The sequence below is a fragment of the Mytilus trossulus genome, chromosome 7, assembly GCF_036588685.1.
Source record: "Mytilus trossulus isolate FHL-02 chromosome 7, PNRI_Mtr1.1.1.hap1, whole genome shotgun sequence".
NCBI lineage: Eukaryota > Metazoa > Mollusca > Bivalvia > Mytilida > Mytilidae > Mytilus > Mytilus trossulus.
Window position 1 is genome coordinate 62613907 of NC_086379.1, and position 21235 is coordinate 62635141.

General features: G+C 33.3%; 1 protein-coding gene across 2 annotated transcripts in view; it reads left to right on the plus strand.

Moving 5' to 3' along the window:
- The window catches only part of LOC134725504 (uncharacterized), a 67592-nt gene that overhangs the window by 32876 nt on the left and 13481 nt on the right, over nt 1-21235 (plus strand). The window contains exons 1-8 of one of the 2 annotated variants that reach the window (XM_063589374.1): nt 1746-1860; nt 5813-5933; nt 13082-13238; nt 14061-14105; nt 15207-15251; nt 16299-16448; nt 18715-18819; nt 19073-19104. In XM_063589374.1, coding sequence (XP_063445444.1) covers nt 5823-5933; nt 13082-13238; nt 14061-14105; nt 15207-15251; nt 16299-16448; nt 18715-18819; nt 19073-19104 — 645 coding nt within the window. In that variant the 5' untranslated portion in view covers nt 1746-1860; nt 5813-5822. Of the gene's footprint in view, nt 1-1745; nt 1861-5812; nt 5934-13081; nt 13239-14060; nt 14106-15206; nt 15252-16298; nt 16449-18714; nt 18820-19072; nt 19105-21235 lie in introns of those variants that run through there. The other variant, XM_063589376.1, reaches the window with a different exon arrangement.

The following is a 21235-nucleotide window of genomic DNA, read 5'->3' on the forward strand; positions in this document are numbered from 1 at the left end:
AGCTAATAGGCTATCTAAGGTAAATAATGTATAATTTCTGAATTATAATAGCTTAGAGCCTTAAATGAGGACCATGATTTGTAAAAACAAAATAAACTTTTTCAGGTATTTTGACTGTTCATATAAATATGGAAAATACACACAGAAATGCAATTCTTCAGCATTATTGTATATCTTTTTTTTTGTCATTGAACGACGGGGGAAACTCTTTACAGGACTGAAAACATTTCAATCCTTTATGGGTTGATTTAGCATACATAAATTAAATACAAAAATAGGTAAGCAATGAACGTGGTTATCAAATTTGATATATGCTTTTTGTGCTACTTTGTTGAATATTTGTTTGTTTTTTTATGATTGAGATAGTGACACAGTGATGACTGACGTACCCCTATTTTGCCAATTTTACCTATTATGTCTGTTTTGTTCACGAATTGTAATAAAATTTGGTGCGACTTTCATACAAGTAAGAGGTTTTGCGCCATCAAACCAGGTTCAATTCACCATTTTTCAGAGAAGAAAATGCCTGTACTCAGTCGGCTATGTGACAGTTGTTGTCCATTCGTTTGATGTGTTTTATCTTTCGATTTTGCCATTTGATTGGTTACTTTCTATTTTGAATCTTCCTGAGAGTTCAGTATTTTTTGTGATTTTACTATTTAACAATATATTCTTCTGGTATTTTTTAGGTAAAACGGTTGCAAGTAATGAAAAATGTAGTTGTGTCAAAATCGTATTTTTAATCACATACAATGACCAACACAGAAAACAATCCCTCTCCTTTTCAAATATTTTATTTTATCTTTTTTAAAATCACCCAATTGTCTTCTGTCTTGTTCTAATAAAGAAATGATAGGGAAAAAAATCATTTTTGTTCTGAAACAAATTCTAACTTGCATTATATATAAATCAAGAAACTTTTTAAAATCACAATTTTTTATTATCTTCTTTCTCTCAACGTAAATTTCTTCTAAAAATACTCTAAAGACTATTAGTTACATAGTTTGCCAGTAACTTAATACCATTTATACGAGTCAGTAAATTCTACTCATATGGAGTGAGAGCTAAGCTCGAATCCCCATATGGAATTTACTGACCCCGTATATATCGTATTAGGTTACTAGCACAATATGAAACGAATTAAACTAACCGACTATCTTAACATGCGGTATTTAGACGAGTAGTCTTTTATAGTGATCTAGTCGTCAATGCCGTTTGAATTAAGAACCTACTAACATTGATGACGTCATGGTCACATCACAAACTTGTGTCTATGATATGATAAACAAAACGACGTCAGCCAATCAGAAAACGCGTTACATCCTGACATTTCTGACTCGGTACAGACCTTTCCAAAGAAAATAGTGCGTTGAAACTAGTTTTATAGCTAGTAAAACCTCCCACTTATATGCCAGTCGTATAATCAATTGTTTCGCTTTTTGATCATCCACCTCATGTATATGATAAGTAATAAAAAAAAACCAGATACTAACTTATTATTTATCTGACTTGGTCATGTTTAGACAAATTATTATCAACTATTTATTCCGTTTTGTGAATATTTACTATTCCATTGAACGTTTAATTGTTCTGAGAATAAAGGTGACATTATCTTGAATTGCACCTGGTGCACGTTGATACATGTAGTAGTTTTATCTTATTCACTTTATTTATCATATGCATTGTCATTACCAGGAAGTATATATAGTTTAACTTTTTACAACTGCACAATAGAATATGATTCATTAAGAAACCGTTTTCTTAATGAGAAAATTGCTAGGTTTGCAATCTATATGGTACCCTTTACTGTATTAGGATAATGTTTTTTGGGATATTTTTAATTCCGGAAAAAAATTACCAGTAAGTAAAACGTATTTAATATATAGTGTCAAAAAGACAATTATGTTGTTCAACCTTGTAACTATGTTAATTCAGTAGTAATCTCATATTGCAAATCATTTGCATGTACTGAAGTTCAACGGCATATTTTGATTATACACCAAGTTCAAGTGAGTTAACGTAATTTTGTTTAATAAAATGACAAACTTTTTATTTGTATAAGTTTTGAACTTTCCTAAACTAGCCGAGTAAGGCTTGATTCTCCACCTTCCATCCTTGGTCATCATACATGCTTGGACACCATCAATAGGTAGTGTTCTTTTTTTTAGAGATCTAGAATGGTGAAAATAGCATTACTGTTCTACCCGTTTGTTCCCTATCGGATGAACCACATAATCATGTTTGACGCATCAAATTTGCAGACAAGCATAATTCCATGACATATTTTATAAGTTTAGTCATTTGATTATTATGATTGGTCTCGTGTAGATACACAATTACAAGTAGAAATCATAAAATCTTTCGACAAAAAATGATGGTAAGTTAAATGTATACTGAAACGTTATGATTTTGAGTAAAATGAGCTGGTAAATATCTTAAAGGTCGTATTTATAAAAAAAAAAAAAAACCATTTCAATCCGGGTTTCTACTCTACAGTGTTGTCAAAGTAATATTACAGATATAATACATATCATAGATATACATAGTGTCATAATTTATGTCAATATGTAAAGAGGTTCTCAAAATACTGATAACCTGAAATATTTAATAGATATCGATAACATGTACAAATGTTAACTACATTTATATTTGTGCATAATTAAACCTTGTACACAATAATAATCAGCGCACTGCCATGTTTTGGCATAACGCTTCAAATGAGGACAGGAGATTGGGTTAGAATATATAAAATTGTTTGCTTACATACGATTTTTACTACATAAGATGCATCACCAATGGCTTCTTTATTAAATTTATGTTTTATACAAGGATATACAATGCTTACATGCATATATATCATTTATTAAATTCAAAAATCGTCATTGAAAGTTAATGCCATAAGGAGTCTGTTTATTGTTTCCCTATCATTTATTATTTCCTTAAAATTTGTATTACTGGATCTTATTTATTTGTATATTTTTACTAATTTGAATCGTTCAGGAGAAGATACATGTAATACTAAATTTTCGAAGGTAGATAGAAAACGGTGGATAAATGTAGCAAAAAGCATATTGCACGGTTATTTTTAGAATATCTAAAAGCCGATACACTTTGAGACCTCATGTAATGAATAATATTGTTCAAAGTATATTTATGATCGATTATTTAAAGAAAATAATTCTTAAAATACGTAAGATGACCTAAAAAAACATAAAAAAATAAATGACCTAACAACTAATATTTTTTTATGGCCTAGGAAACAATATGACATCTATTAAAATCACACATAATCAAATGAATGAATATATTACACTGAAAATGTTGGTACACTTATTATCCCTTCGTAAATTTTACGGACGGACGCCATCACGAGTTGGTTGACCGTTATGGAAAAACCGTCTTACAAATGATATCGGATATGTTCCCTTACGTCGTAACTACAATCCCCTTCCCTTTCATGAACGTGACCTACCGAATTATTTACCGGATTTGTAATCACATATGCAACACGACGGTTGCCACATGTGGATCAGGATCTGTTACCTCTGGAGCACCTGAGATCAACGCTAGTTTTTGGTAGGGTTCGTGTTGTTTATTCTTTAGTTTTCTATGTTGTGTCATGTGTTCAATTGTTTTTCTGTTTGTCTTTTTCATTTTTAGCCATGGCGTTGTCAGTTTGTTTAAGATTAATAAGTTTGACTGTCCCTTTGGTATCTTTCGTCCCTCTTTTATGGTCGGAAATTAATAATATGACAATGCTAACCTTTGTATGAGGTCGACACAGGATATATCGACCAAAGAAGTAGATCGACCTCGGACATCGTCCTCAGTCAATATACTCCTTTAGGTCAATAATGTCTTTGTATCGACCTTATAAAATGGCTATAATTGTATAATATAATTTATAAGTTGTTGCTTTCTTACGCATGTCATGGCAGTTTAAATAAAATAAAATATATGGAAAACGTTAGTGGTTTTTCATTTTCACTTTTTGTTTTGTTTATGAAATAAACAAAATAAGCAAGAGTGTGTCCATAAACACGGATACCCAAACCGCACTATCATTTTCTATGTTCAGTTGACCATGAAATTAGGATAAAAACTATAATTTTGCATTAAAATTTATAAGTTGTTGCTTTCTTACGCATGTCATGGCAGTTTAAATAAAATAAAATATATGGAAAACGTAAGTGGTTTTTCATTTTCACTTTTTGTTTTGTATATGAAATAAACAAAATAAGCAAGAGTGTGTCCATAGAACACGGATGCCCAAACCGCACTATCATTTTCCATGTTCAGTTGACCATGACATTAGGATAAAAACTATAATTTTGCATTAAAATTAGAAAAATCATATCATACGGAACATGCGTACTAACTCTCAAGTTGGCTGGACTTTGACATCATCAAAAACTACCTTAACCAAATACTTTAACATGAAGCGGGAAGGACGGACGAACGAACAGACCGAACAGGCGAACATCACACTAACCAAAAATAATAAAGTCCCTCTAATATTGTAAAAAACGAATCAAAACACTTTTCTTCTTTGAATATTAAATATAAGAAATCAAAATTACATAGTATTTCCGTTTTTGGTTTCTATAAAAAAAAAAGAAAAAAACGTACTGAAACCTGACAAAACCAGACGGTAACTATAAACAGAACGAATGGAAATTATATAAAATGATACACGACGCCAGAACATAAAACCTATAGCTCCAGTCCTTCCTGTATTAGTTGTGAGTGACCCTGAATATTGATCGTTCTCCCCTTCTTCAAAATCATTCTTCTTAATAAGTACTCCTAGAAAATCTCACAATTTCAATACATATGTTGTCGATGCTTAACTTTATCATTCTGATATATTATTTTCCGTTGTTACATGTTTAAATATCCTTGGCAGTTTATTTTTTACAAAATGTGTCTAATTTGTATACCAAAACCTCAAATTTGTAGCGAACTGTGTATGCTTCTCTTTGTGGATTATTTCTTTTAGATGGGCTTTCAGTTGTCAATATAACCAATTCGGAGGTCTCGTGGTAGCGTGTTTGCCTAGAATGCGGGAGGTGGTGGGTTCGATCCCCGGCTAGTCAAAACAAATACTTTTTTAATTAGCTAAATACGTGATATTAAGAGTCAGACCGAAGAATGGTCGGCTCGGAGTCAGCATCATGTGTCCGGGTAATTAAGGTGTGATGTTTTCCTGTGCTATTTTAACTTTTGAACTAGTACGTTGAAATTCGGACTTAGTGTGTGTAACGGTCCAGTACAAAGCATGGTTAATATTCATATTACATAAACATGTTCCCGTCCTGAATATGCATATAAATTTGCCACTGGACTAGAACTTAATGCATTACAGGACCTACTTTTAGTATCTATGTTATGTTCTATTTTATTCATATAAATTATAATTTTCCTTATTTGTTCGTTGTTGTCTGCAAACAATAACAGGATTTCATTTGATTTAACCCATGGTAGTGATATTTAATTCCTATGATCGTAGATACTTACAGGAACATTAGATTGGTGTTATGTCTAACATGAAACAATTGATTTATTCTTAACGTATTAACTTGTTTGATGAATTGGTTCGGTTGTTAGCTTTCCCAGACATTTCACATTTAATATATGTTGTGCTTATTTTATCATATATCTATTTCCAGTTCCCTGTTGGTTACAATTGTTGTATGGAAAATAGTTGAGGCCTTGAACTATACCTTTATTGATATCATTGCTTGTTCTGTGTCGAGTTTTGAATTGAATTATAATGATAATAAAATCCCATTAATATTTAAATATTTTTCAGACGATGAAGAATGTCTGATACAAATGAACAAAGTGATGACAAAGTAAAAGGAGATGAAGAAATTGCTCTTCATGAAACAGATCCCGAAGAAAAGTTGAGTAATGGTCACAGCCATTCTAAGGTAAATATGGTATACTCCGTACCATATAAGTTGATAAGTTTATCTTTGGTGCTTCTTTCAGCACCATTGTTTTTTTTCCATGCGGGCAGTTTTTATTGGTGAAGTAAGTCATAGTACCCGGATAGAACCTCCAACAGTAAAACTGGTAGTCCCAGCCATTAAAGATAAGAGTGGAACGGTTTGGAGCTCGTACTCACAACTTCAGTGTCGATAGGCTGGTGATGAGCTTCGAAGTGCTTAGACCACTGGGTCTTGTTGCATAAACTTTGTTAGGGCATAGTGAACAGTTCAAATCCCAAGTGCATGGACAGTACATTTCATTGATTACTTTAAATGAATTCAGTAGTCCCAACATGTCGAAAAATGAAGAACGCTTAAGTGAAACCATTTCCTGTAGTGAAAAAAAAATATTTGCGAGGATCTACCCATGGATATTTAACAAGCGTCTTCAAGATAAAGTTTGAAGTAAAGCAACGTTGTTATACTGCAGTCACATTTTCGGACATGCCTTAGCTTAGAAGACTTTCGATTATCTGACTTACGACTTGACCTGAAACTTTTAGGAATTCTGGATATTTAACAAGCGTCTTCAAGATAAAGTTTGAAGTAAAGCAACGTTGTTATACTGCAGTCACATTTTCGGACATGCCTTAGCTTAGAAGACTTTCGATTATCTGACTTACGACTTGACCTGAAACTTTTAGGAATTCTGGTCTTCAATGCTCTTCACATTCGTACTTTATTTGGCCTTTTTAACTTTTTTGGATTCGAGCGTCACTGATGAGTCTTTTGTAGACGAAACGCGCGTCTGGCGTATATTTAAAATTTAGTCCTGGTATCTATGCTGAGTTTATATCCATATACCATCCTAATATAACGCCTTGTCATAAGATAGCTTTATTGCCTCAAGCGTTTACAAACCTAACCAATTAAGTCTAAAAGTTTACCATCATTACTCATCATAACTCAAAATTCCGAAATTGCACTTAATATTCAATCTTTGAGAATTTCTTCTAATGGCGTTATGAAACCGGTTTATACTGGTTTTATTGACGCTTTACCAATGAATAGATTCAAAACTTGAAATAGACCATTACAATTTTAATACAATAAATGAATCTTATTAATAGTTATCCCTGATGAAGAATTAAATACTAGTATAAATGGAACAGATACAAATAATTTTCTTTAAATGGCAACGTAATAATTTCAATAGGTTGAAACAAATTTACGTATTTAAAATCACCATTACATGAGTTTCCGTTTAAAATGGGTTATTTAAAATTACGGAAAATTGTATACACAAAAAGATGACAAAAAGTGTAACATTGAATAACCACAGGGAAAACTGGATTATATAATCAAATGATTATGAAAGGGCGTAAGGCCGAATATTTGCTGGATAAGCATTAAAGTGGGTCGAAAAATACCAGAGTCAAACTCATAGATTAGTCAACAAAACAAATAATAGTACAGAAGACACGACATAAAAAATAAAGACTTAGCAACACGAACCCCACCAAAAACTGGGGGTGCTTCGGAAGGGTAAACAGTGTATTAAAAACAAACAACATATAAAAGCAAAAAAATATGTAGTAGTCAGCATACGTCTCGAATAAAAGAATGTTTGTTTAGACCTTGTTTTAAGAACTGAAGCTGTCTAAATAGTTATCAAAGGTAAAAAGATTATAACTTACTACGCCAGACGTGAGTTTCGTCTACATAAGACTCATCAGTGACACTTTATAGGCCTGTGATAAGAAAATGCTAAGTATTTCGACCTCATCAAACCACTGTATTAACTGTAAGCGTGAGGAAAAGTTGGATTGTAAACTTTTAATTGTTTTTTAATTGTTTTGAAATGCATTGAATAATTTTATAATTAAAAATGAGAAACACAATATTACTTGTATAATTATAAACTGTATATTAAAGTCATAAGAAACCTCAAATAAAAAAAAATAATGCATATGTTTTTTATAACTCAATGGATAGTTTTCATTATAAAACTTATGTACATATACTTTTTTCTGAAGAAAATTCTTTAATTTATTCATATTTAGAAGAAGTTTACTTTATCTGAATTGCTTCCTTCCAGCAAGCAATTCCCCCGACATATTTTCCGTATGCAAGGTGACCTCAGTGTGACCCATCTCGTAAAAATCCGGTGACCACAATACGCACGGATGTCCTTAAAATAAACTAGTATCTGAATTTACATGTTAAACACGTGCTCAATTTCCATGCTTTTGTGTTTATTTTTCGTCAATTGTTGACAAACAGGTGACAATCGTTAAACTTCGGCTTCAAAACACGAACTTTAATTACCTGCCATATTTTCACAACAACACTGACGAATTGAAAAAAAAATTGACAATTATACGAAATTTACACGAAAAAAATGATTAATTCGAGCACAGAAGACTAAGTTTATGATGTTTGTATGCATTGGTTCAAGAATTAGAAGAACATTATTTTTCACCGGTCACTCGTTTCTTATGACTTTAAAACTTTGTGAAACAGAAATACAAAAATGTAATAGAATTTTAGATAATAGTTTCTCTAATTCTATGGAAATTTATCCCTTTTCGAACCCATTGTATAAAAAAAAATAATCAACGTGTGGTTGCTGGTGATCTCAGAAGATCATTGGATGATTTTAAGGGTCATGACCTTTTTGGCAGACTGGATGAACCAAAATATGATAACAGGTGTTAATGAAATTGACAACTTCGTGCAACGTGAAAGGCACTCGAAGGAGATTTTCGGTAAACAAAAACAGAAAATGTCTTTTTAATCATTAGAGAAACAGATTCTTACATAGTTACTCGTGGATTATCGGATTTATCCAATCTCGATAGTTAAATTATAAATTTTAAAGTACTCGCCGCGGCGACTCGAACTTTAAAATTGATAATTTAACTATCTCGATTGGATAAATCCGATAATCCACTGGTATCAATGTAAGAATCTATATTTATCAAACTATTTGTAAATAATGAAAATTATTAAAAGATAATCAGCAACAATCATTTATATGTTTGAGTGAGTTTAATTTGTTGGGTCAAGAAAAAGAGCTGGTTTTTTTTGTTTTTTTATTGGAACACTTTCTTTGATGTGAATTTTACATAATGTGCTTCAATTGTGTAAATCACAATATAAATTCTTATAAGCCTTTTAGGACCTTAACGCATTAGTTGTACTTACAATGTCGTAATAACTAACAGGCGGACTGACAGAATTGTTCCTACATGCTCAAACGTTGTGTGCCAGGGATGTATATTAGACTTATAGGCACTAGAATTTGCATTGCATATTAATGGAGTGAATATTAGGGTATGTATAAGTGTAAACGTTTACCCCCGCTGTAACTGTCCCTAGTCACATGTCATGGTGTGGACCTTTATAGATTGAAGTCAGTATAAACCTAAGCGCTGCGATAAAAAGGCATACCGTAACCTTTTTATCGTACTTTTTAATTGCTAACTTTAATTTGTGAATTGCATAGTCAGTTTTCACGTTTGGCACTTCAGAGGTGGATGACGCCATTTTAAAAGTTATTCCAACGTATGCAAGTTTTATAAAAAGGGAGCTTTCAACCATATGTCTCCATATGTTTCACCAGAGCATAACCTAACTACCGACCTATCCTCTTCGCTCCTGACGGAGCATAAGGTCGCCATTTGATTTCGCCATCCAGTTCTGTCTTTAGCCTTTGTTTCTGCTTCTCCCCAGGTCATGTCAAGCTCCTTAAGTTCGGCTTCAATCGTTCGATGCCAGGTGCTTTTGGGTCTTCCTCTTGGCCTCTACCCTAAGGGTGTCCATCTAAGAGCTGTCCTGGTAATCTTGGATACAGGCATCCTGAGAACATGCCCAGCCATCTGAAGCGCTTCTTTCGAATTTCTTTCAGGATACACATGGATTTGGTCATTTCAAGGAGATGTTCATTTGAAATCCGGTATGGCCAGAAGATTTTACAGATCCGCCTCAGACAATTGTGGTGGAAACTTGAGAGCGATCTCATATCTGTTTTTGTTACTCTCCAGCAATCACTTCCATACAGAAGGACAGACTTAACATTACTGTTATATAGCCTGATCTTTGTTTTCCTGTTGTATTGTTTGGATTTCAAAATGGGTCGTAGTCTTTGAAATGCACATCTTGCCTTGGCTAGCCTACTTCTAATATTTTTTTGTGTTGGATCTTCTGTGCTAACCACAGTTCCCAGATAAGTTAATCTATCTACTTCTTGGATTTATGTGCCCTCAGCTTTTAGTCTCAAATTGGATGTTGTGTGAAGTCGCATTTCTTGGGTCTTTTTTTTGCGTTCAATTCTAGTACAATTTGGCTTGCAAAAGAGCTGAGTCGATCTGTCTTTTCCTGCATATGATCTTGTTTTGATTACAGTTGTGCTATATCATCAGCAAAGTCAAGGTCTTCTAGGGTTGTAAACATTGACCATGTGGTGCCTCTTTTTTTGTCACTGGTGGTCTTCCTCATCACCCACTCAATGGCAATCTGGAATAAGATGGGTGAGATGATTGCAGCCGTGTCGTACTCCAGTTTTACTTCAAACCAGTCATTTTTCTTGTTGTTGAGAATCACAGCACATTCAAAGTCGGTATAAAAGCATCGTATCAGTGTTACAATCTTGTGTGGCACTCCATATGATAAAAGGATTGTCCAGAGTTTCTTTCTGCCCAGTAATCAGGTATTTTATTTTCTTCCCATATGTCTTTAAAAAGATTATGAAGTATGACTGTTACTGTGCTGATGTCAGCTTTTAGTAGTGCAGCTTGAATCCCATCTATGCCTTCTGCCTTTCCTGATTTCATGAATTTAATTGCCTTTGTTATTTCTTCTTTAGGTGGTGAATCAGTGCTAATATCTAGATCTTTAAATTGTGGTGCTCCCTGAAATTCATTTTTTTTGTTCTGTTCTATTCAAAACAACCTTGAAGTATTTTTTCCAACGTGCAGGCTGTTCCCTTTCAGATTTTACCATTTTTATCTTCACTGGAGGTGGTTGTTTAGATTGTCCACATAGTTCTTTTGTTATCTTGTAAACTGTACTTAAATCACCTCTTGTGGCAGCCTTTTTTGCTTCTTCAGGTTGTTCTTTCAGTTGGTTCCTTTTATCTTTTCTAGCTCTTTTCTGTACATCCTTATCTTTCTCTTCATATTCTTTCTGTGTTTGTTCTTTCAACCTCGATAAACCAGTCCTTCACTCTTTGAGTTTTGGTCGTTCATCGATTGCTTTCCAGGTGTCTGATGTTAACCATGGTTTATTGTTGCTCTTACGGAAACCAATGATCTTTTCACTTGGGTTGTGATGCACCTCTTTGAAGTTTTCCCATTTCTTTTTTATGAAATTGTCTTCAGTTTGATTAATTTTCTCTTGTACTCGAAATCTGTGACGAACTTTTGTTTGATTTCAGGTTCTTTCAGACGGTTGACATTGATGATCTTTCTCTCAGGTTTGTTATTATCTGGTACCTTTTTAAGCTTTAGTTGGAGTTAAGATATAACCAAAAGATGGTTGCTGTTCTCATCTGCTCCTCTAAATGCTCGCGTATCAAGTAATGATCGTCTCCATTTGCCATTTATGATGATGTGGTCAATCTGATTTTTGTCCCTATTGTTTGGAGAATTCCACGTGATTTTGTGTATGTTTTTATGTTTAAATAGGGTTCCTCCAATAATAAGTCCATTAGTTGAACACACATTTGCCAGTCTCTCTCCGTTCTCATTTATTACGCCTAGACCTCTTTTCCTTTAGCTCTTTCATGTTCTGTATTATCTTTTCCAACCTTAGCATTTTGTTCTCCTATAATAAGAAGGACATCATATTGTGGTGTTTTGCTAATCTGAGCCTGAATAGCTTCATAATAAGCGTTTTTGATTTCTTCCTCCGCATCGTTTGTAGGCGAGTAGCACTGTATAACTGTTGTCTTGGCATAGATTGAATTAAAAAGAGCTCTGATCAATCGCTCATTTATAGGTTCTCATCTCCCTGGAACATAGTTCTCACATTTCATGCGCCGATCTTAATGGTCTTTTTTGGATCCATGAGATTCTGATTCCTGTCTAAGGCCTCCTGAGTTAGGCTTTCTCCTTGTACAATCATATTGCTGCCTGTGCAGCCCGTCATCCCATGGGTACCTTCTGTTTGTTGATTTCTGTAATAAGTTTGTGTTTTATAAGATGAGGTTAATAGCCTCATGCTTAACCCCAACTTGGAGGACCAGGGGTTTTGTCGTTGAGGTTCCCGTCCTCTAGATCAGTTGCCTTGCTGGGCTGGTGAGTGGTGATCTACCCAGTTTCGTAAGAGTTCTCTCTCTTAGACAAGTTGCCTAACCTGGCTTACAGCCCCTATCTGGCTGACTATTTACCAATAGCTTGGGCAAGGTGGATGAGTGCTAGGGAATATTCACACACCGGTGGGCCTACACACTGCATCTCTGGGGTTCTTGCTACTCCAAGATCCTCTACAGTTTAGCCTAGGATACAAGACCTTAGTTACCGTGTGCTGTCGCTGGGAGGCCCTGTAGAGGTCTTGGCCTGATAGAAGCTTTGTACTGGCAAGAAAGACTGACGCACTCGGCTTTCTGTTTCACCTACAAGTAGGCTAGCCAGTGGCAGGGTATGGTCTAGGACTCCCCTGCACTAGACGCATATCCAATCCCTGTGGTAACACTACCACTAGCACACACCAGAGCATAAGTTGTCAATAAAAAAGGTGGGATTCACTGACACATATCATTCCAACCCCTAGGATCAACATCTGATTTGTTTTTTTGAAAAACTTACCGTTTTCTATAGACGAATTTTTGACTTCATTTAGAAGGAACACCGGTTTCAGTTCAATCAGCAGATGGTATAGATTCTAAGGACATGTTTAAGTGCTACTAGCTCCTCGATGAACAGGCCTAAGAATTGTTATACGTAGATAAATACACGTGTGTAATAGAATGTAAAATCACCGAGGAAAATTCAAAACAAAGAGTTCCAAACAAATGGCAAAAATCAAATTATAAAACACATCAAATGAATGGACAACAACTTTTATATTCCTGACTTGGTACAGGTATTTTCAAATGTAGAATGTATAATACATTTAACTGTCTATATTATTTTACTATTTTGTAGTGCAAAGATCATTTACGAAGGATACTTACGGTGTGTATCATTCTCTGTCTGGCATTGAATGTATGTGTGTTAGTAGATTTATCGTCAGTGACAACTAATTTGTCTCAGCCATCTGATGCACATGCATCTTCTGAGATAACATCTATTAAAACAAAAGGTAACGATTATTGATCTTATTTAACAGAATTTATTTCATGAATTTTTATTTATTTATTGAATTAGAATATTTAATGAGAAAAGAGCAGTTTTTTGGTTCTTATTTTATAGAAATATTTTCATTCAAATTAAAACAAAACACTACTCAGCTATACTGTATAACTATGTATGATATATTATGTGTTAATTGAACATTGGAATTTTCACAAAATTTTGAAAACGGAGATAATAGTGCATTTACGAATAAAACTGTTTCTTGGTAAGAAAATCATTTATAAAAAATAAAGGACACACCAAATAAAAACAAAAGAACATTCAATGATAGATTAATATCCAATGTTGTAACACAATAGCCAACGTAAAAACTATGTTATATGGTTAAAATATAAACTATGTTGTTACTAACGTTGCAATCCTGCTACTGATATACCACAAAGGTGCAACAGGTTCTGAATTTTACCAGTTTTCTTTGTTCAATAGCATACTTCTCAATGTTTACTAGTTGATTTGTTCTCAATTTACCCCTGTTTTTTTTAATCGATGAATAAATTGTTAAGAAATTAGTAAGAAATTCACACAAAATGCTAGCTTCTATCGAAAGTGTAAAACAAACTTTGCGTCATGGTTAAAAAAAAAACATGGTTGGAGAAACGTCCTCAAGCTAATTATCAAGAATTAAAGAAAGTTTACAACTACTAAGTACACCAAAAGGTTCCAGGAATCGGAAAAATTTAAAGACAAAATTGACAGTACAATACAAGAAACCACCTCAAGTTAATCTCTTACAAGTTACATCTAAAACATTCTTTGTTCTCTTCTGTAGAAAGTACTTGTGTTTACCTCACCGATAGGGAATACTGGAAATCAAGTAAGTGTGATTTTTTCCTGATACTTGTCAAATTTTAGAATAACAAATTGTAGTTGTGTTGGCTTCAAACGAATATTATTATTAAAGATGTATGACCCCGTTAAGAAAATGCGTGCAAATTAAAAAAAGATGTGTTTTTTAATCTGTGCGTTCCGTATGCTTTTTTTAAAATAACATTAATCAGGAATGATAAATCCCTTAAGATTGAAACTAACTTAAGATGTATAAACATATGAATACAATAGGAGATATAAGTCCGCAAATGACATAAAAAGACAATATTTCTATCCAATATGCACATGCCATGACTGCAATAAATATTAGAAAGTTTAAGGTAGGAATCTCTATAAAACAATAGGCTGAATAACGTATTTTTGCAAAAAGTAAAAGAACAAAAATGCTGAACTCAAATCGGAAAAAGGTGGATTAAACCTAGTTTTATAGCGCTAAATTTCCCATTTGTACGACAGTCGCATCAAATTTTATTTCATTGACAAAGATGCGAGTGACCAAAGTGTCACAAAAAGGAGTACATCAACAACACGAAACAACCAAAGAATGGGGATTGATTTCAGGTTCTCTGAAAGAGTAAACAGATCATGCTTCACATGGGACACACTTCGTGTTGCTCATGTTATTACAAAGCCGGTAAATAGTATAATTAGATTGGGCAACTAAATGGATAGAAAATATATGCAAAATGAATAGACTCCACAGATATTTTGTTTCTAAAAAAAAATAATTTTAACGGCAAAAGTATTTTGGGAAGTAAATGACACTGGTTTTACTCTTACAATTATTTTCATTTGTGCTGTATGAAAATGAGGACACTGGTGTTCTTTTATTTATTTTTTAAATTTTATTTTATTATTCAATACAATAGACAGAAAGATTATTGAAAACTAAAAAAAAAATACTTATAAAACTCATGAATGCAAATAGGAGTGCTGCATTGGATCCATTTTCCCTCCAAAACACTTTCAATTGCTATTTATTGCTTACGCGCTGATTATGCATCATTTGAAGTAAGAATATATGTTGTAGAAATTTTATATATCAATAATTATTGTATATTTACTGATGGTTTTTTTCGGACTGTAGTTCCAGATCATTTGGACAAGTACTGTAAACCAAAGCAGGTTGAAGGTAAGTATTATAGGTTTTTGATGTAAATAGCAGTGAACAAATTGTTTGATTTAATATATTTAAACATGAACCTTTGAATGACTTAGTTTTCTCACCTCAAAATATGTAAATGATGAAATAACACAAACGTTATCCTGATTCACGACTGAGGTTGTATCTAGGCTAAATAAAAAGTAGAAGATGTAGACCATTTTTTCCCATGATTGCGAATTAGCATATATATTACACTGATTTGTTTTCCCGTTTGAATATTTTACATTAGTCTTTTTTTTACTTTCTTTTTCTCTTTTTTTTTAGAAGGGGGGGAGGCTTTATAGCTTGTGGTTCTGTGTGAGCCAAGGCCTCGTGTTGAAGACCGTAATTTTTTTAACCTATAATGGTTTACCATTACAAAGTGTGGCTTGGATGGAGAGTTGTCTCATGGCAATCATATCACTTAGTTTTATTACTATAAACACAACGAAGTTAACTTTATGAGTAAAACATACCGGAGTATAATTTATGTAATTAAAAATTAACAAAAGTATACTTAAAATGAGTAAAATTAACGAAGCATAGTTACTATGAGTACAATCAACGAAGCATACTTACTATGAGTAAAATTAACGAAGCATAGTTACTATGGGTAAAATCAACGAAACATAGTTACTATGAGTAAAATCAACGAAGCATAGTTACTATGAGTAAAATCAACGAAGTTTAGTTACTATAAGTAAAATCAACGAAGCATAGTTACTATGAGTAAAATCAACGAAGTTTAGTAACTATGAGTAAAATCGACGAAGCATAGTTACTATGGGTAAAATCAACGAAGCATAGTTACTATAAGTAAAATCAACGAAGCATAGTTTCTATGAGAAAAATCAACGAAGTTAAGTTAATGTAAGTAAAACTAACAAAGTATAATAGATTGATTTGAAGTAAATTCAGTACAATTTGTAAAGTCTTTATCTCTAGACTGAGATATGTCTGATGAAGTGGGGATGTTAACAATTTTTTGTGTACCAATTTATGAATTATCGTTTCAACAGAAATATCTTTTTTCAGGTGGAGATGGTGGTTACGTACCAAAAATGTTCCAATGTCCAGGAGCCCCGGGGCTGTACATTCCTCTTCTATGTCTGTGCGACTATAATGTTACTTGTCCAGATATAAACAATACAAAGGACCAGACCGAACACTATAGGAAAAGATCTTGTAAGTACGGAACTGCTTTCATATTTTCATTAAACATAATAGAGATTGTTTAGATTCTTCATCCAAAAGAAACAGATCAATATCAGATCAAAAGCTGTGATGTTCAATAAAAAATAAATAAATAACAGGAATTGTCAAAAATACACAAAGGTAAATAAGACCACATTTACCACCGAAAAACAGTAAGCTAAAAAAAACAGACATAAAAACAAGTACAAACAATGACGAACGCAAATTGTCGAGATAGATTTAGGTCCAGATGCTACTATAGCTTGACTCAATATATACAAAACTTTCTATGTCCCTTTTTAAAATATATGTGATAAAACACCTGTAAAAGAAACCCCTGATCAATGGCGCTACCAACAGGATCACCGCTAAGAATTTCTTTTTAAATAAAAAATAAATAAAAAAATAAATAAAGCGCATAATTCGGTTACAGGTTAACATGTGCTCGCTATAAAAGATGATAAAACTCATGGGTTGTGTTCTGCCTCCAACCAAAATAAAAAAAATCTTACTAAACATTCAATGCTTAAATGGTAAATAAAAAGATTATACATTAAATTGAAATCGGCAGTAATTGTGACAGGCCAGTCAAATCTTCAGATCATAGAACACCGAATCATTGCTATTGAATTAGCGAGTCTATAGATATTAGAAGATGAGGTATTAATGCCATTAAGACAACTCTCCACCCAATGTATAACAGTTATCCATTACAGGTGAAAGTACGGCCTTTAACACGGAGCCTTGGCTCACACTTAGCAGCAAGCTATAAAGGGCAAAAAAAATTTAGTGTAAAACCTTTCAAACGAGAAAACCGACGGTCTAATATTAATAAATGAAAAACGAGAAACGAGAAACATTAATGAACCACATCAACATACGACAACTACTGAACATTAGATTGATTCCTGACTAAACAATTTAAGAAGCTAGCATGCATTTAATTTTCGTTTGTGCACCTGCACGTTGTTTTTGGTCTCCCTATTTTTTATTGCTTTTGACGTCTAACAAAGAGCTAGCTTGGTAAAGTCTTTAATTGGTTTGCATAGAATATGGTTGGGTCACTTTAATGTCTTTTGTATCCATATCATTGGTGTGTGTGATCAAATGAAGGTCTTTTTTTAGAGATTTTGTTGGCAAGAATATTTTCATTTGCTTCCTCAGACAGGTGTTATTTGAACTGGTGAGTCTATTGATGTCTGTCTCCGTCATTCTTTATATTCTGAGCCATATTGGATTACAAATAGTACACAGCTGTTATGAAGTCCATGCTTGGTCTTCTTTGAAAAGGTAGTTGTTTTCAAGATGTTGCCTAAACTTTTAAATGCTTATCTTGGTTTTTCCAATTTAAAACCTTTAAATATCTTTCAGCAGCACCTTTTTTTGTTATCCGATTTTTCCTTTTTTTTTGTTATACAACTTCTTATGTAGTTAAATGGGTCTTCTGTATCCAGTTGTTTCTGTACATATATGACAGGAGTTCTCTTTGTTTTGGGAAAACAGTACTTGTATCATTTTAACATTCTGTTTTTTTCCTGCAAATTTTCTATAGTATGCGTTAAATGCTAAATCATCAGCATGATATGTATCCTTTAATGAGGTACAGTGTCCATCTCTTCATCACTGGATCGACCTTAAAGTACTGCATTTATTTTGTTTGGGCCAGATGCCTCTTTTTTCGAGCATTTGATGTTGGTCTGTACTTCACGTGTTTAAAGTTTATTCTAGGCTCATATATGCTTCAAGTATATATTCTAGTACGTCCGAATCTTTTCTTTAAAGAACTTCTTAAAATGTCCCTCACGTCTCAACTACTGCTCTCGTTCCGTGATATATATTGTTTTGTCTTTCATTGGCATATTTAATTAGCATTTAAACCGCTGTTTACTTACTAAGTAAATCTCTCCCGTTTTACGTGTTGTTCTCTTTATGTTCTTGTTGAATTTTATAAACAAAAATCATACCTGTTCGTTAATTCACTCAGAATGTGTTTGACATGGTTTGTTGTTGACCTGTTTTATCTCGTCTATCATTGCCCAAGTTTCAGATATTACCAGTTATATGTGCACATGTCTTTTGAATCCTTTTTACCACCAGTGGGTAGATTGGGGAATTAAAACGTGCTTTTGCAAGCTAGTAGTTGTTATTCGAACACAACTGGACGGATAAGATTATACCATTCGTTAGTATACTGTGTAAAATATTTTTATCCATTAACTGACACTATCCCCTTCTAGCAGCATTCTTTTATTTATAGGTATAAATTGCACGGCTGAAAATTATTGTCCATGCCAAAACTTCGGCAAATGTCAAAATTGCACGGACAAAAAGATTTCATCTTTGAAATGTTTGTGTCAACCAGGTATGTAAAACTAATATTGTTGTTCGAAAAAATCGTTGATCTTTTTGTCAATTTACACGTAATTCAGAAATTGCACACACATTTTTTGATTTAAGAAAAGCAATACAAAAATGCATTTCATACCTTATAAATCAAATTCGTGGAACGCTCATGTTTAGATTAAAATTACCTGGTAAAAAATAATTAACTTGTTAGTCGAATGCATTTATCATGAAAGTTTCATTTACATGACATTTATTCTCTTCAAATTTAGGAACTAATGGGACTTACTGTACCAAAATTTATGTAAGTATAAAAACTATGTTACTCCCTTTCGTATTTGCCAATTCATGTATTTGACTTTATTTGTATGGTAATTAAGTCATATGAAACGAGTGACTGGTGAAAATAAGGTTAATTCAATTCTTGAACCAATGCGTGTATATATCATAAACTTAGTCTTCTGTACACGATTTTATCATTTTTACGCAAAAATATCGTATAATCGTCATTTTCTCTCTCTGTCTGTTATGATTGAAAATATGGCTGCTCATTAATTGTCGTGTTTTGAAGCTTAGTTTACCGGTTGTCACCTTAAAGTAAACAATCATAAAAGACGCATTGATATTGAGCACGTGTGTAACATGTACAATCAGATAATGCGTATTGCGATAACCGGATTTTTTACGAGAAGGGCCACGCTAAGGTCACTTTGAATTCGGAAAAGATTTCGGCGTATCCTGGAAGCAAGCAATTCAAAAAATCTTCTAACAGTGGACAAATTAAAGAATTTTCTTCAGAAAAGTATATGTTCATATTAAGCATTATAACTTATATATGACTTTAACAAATTGTTATAAAATTAAGGAAATTGTTCTCAAAAATTTAAGAAATGTCTTCCGCCAAAACTTAGATTTCATAAATCTATTTTTTGGGAAATTTTACTGTATTTATATAAAAATACAAACGATATATTACAACCCAATTTCATGATGCTTCTGTTTATAGAGATCGTAAATTCGGATACGATCTGTGTGAACTAATTATTAGACCCCGTTCACACTACACGGCCGACACTCGGCTAACCGAGAGATAAGTCGGTTAATCTATATTGAGTATGCGGCTATATCGGCAGTGGGTCTGTTAATCGGGTTGGCTAAAGTCTGTTAAGAGTAAAACTCACAATTTAATGTTAAACTCTGTTAAATATACAGATTTTTTGGCATATTATGAGAATCACATCAAAAAAAGAAAAGTGTCTGACAAAATGATATCTATCATTGGACATTTTCCACCATTAAAACAAATGCATAGCCTGTGCAATTTTAAGTAAAACGAAAAGGCGTCGTGCAAGTATGTGTTTTTTATGCTTGTACGCATACCAATATTTTAGATAAAAGGCCAAAAACCATTTTTAGATATGATTTAAAGGACACAAAGTAGTACTTTGGTTCTAAAAGATCAATTGTCATTGATAAATATTTCATAATTGTTATATAAATTGAGTTATACCACATTTTAATGAATATTAGGGGAATACAGTCTGTTAATGGGTTGGACAATTTGAATCGTGTCAGTTAAGAGTTATTTAGCCACGACAATACAGTAGTCTTACTACATTGAGTTTATATTTTCACATTGAAAACAATGATATGCACTTATGACGAAAAAATTACAATACGGTGCAACAGTATCCTTATAGAAAGAGCACTTTTATTTTTATTTTTTAAATTCTGCATTTCATTAAAAGGGTGTGTCACTTCAAATTAGCGTTATATGGACTGATTGGCCGCTCGAATTCGCATGAATTTATTATTTACGCCAAGTTATCAATCAGCCTTATTTTTTTGTCTGTTCAAAGTCTGTAACATCTATGAATCTGTCATGTGTTGCAATTCAGCTGGTTAAATTCCATTTTTTTGGAATACTTAGGCTTTTCTACCTTAGGAATAGATTACCTTATGCCGGCGGCACACATTGACGGATAGACTATAGCGTGCACTAAACGTACAGAGAAAACTGACAAAGTCGGTATACGTTAGTTGCACGCCATAGGAACGCTTAGCAATCGTTCAAAGCGCGTTGCATAAGTTTGAAGTACGTCGAAATACAAAGGTAAAATTGAGAAAGGAAATGGGGAATGTGTCAAAGCGACAACAACCCGACAAAAGAACAGGCAACAGACAAAGGCCACCAATGGGTCTTCAATGTAGAAAGAAACTCCCACACCCGTAGGCGTCTTTCAGCTGGCCCTTTAAAAAATATGCATACTAGTACAGTGATAATGGACGTCATAATAAACTCCGAATTATACACAAGAAAATAAAATTAAAAATCATATAAGACTAACAAAGGCCAGAGTCTCCTGACTTGGGACAGGCGCAAAATTGCGGAGGGGATTAACATATTTATGAGATATCAACCCTCCCCCGATACC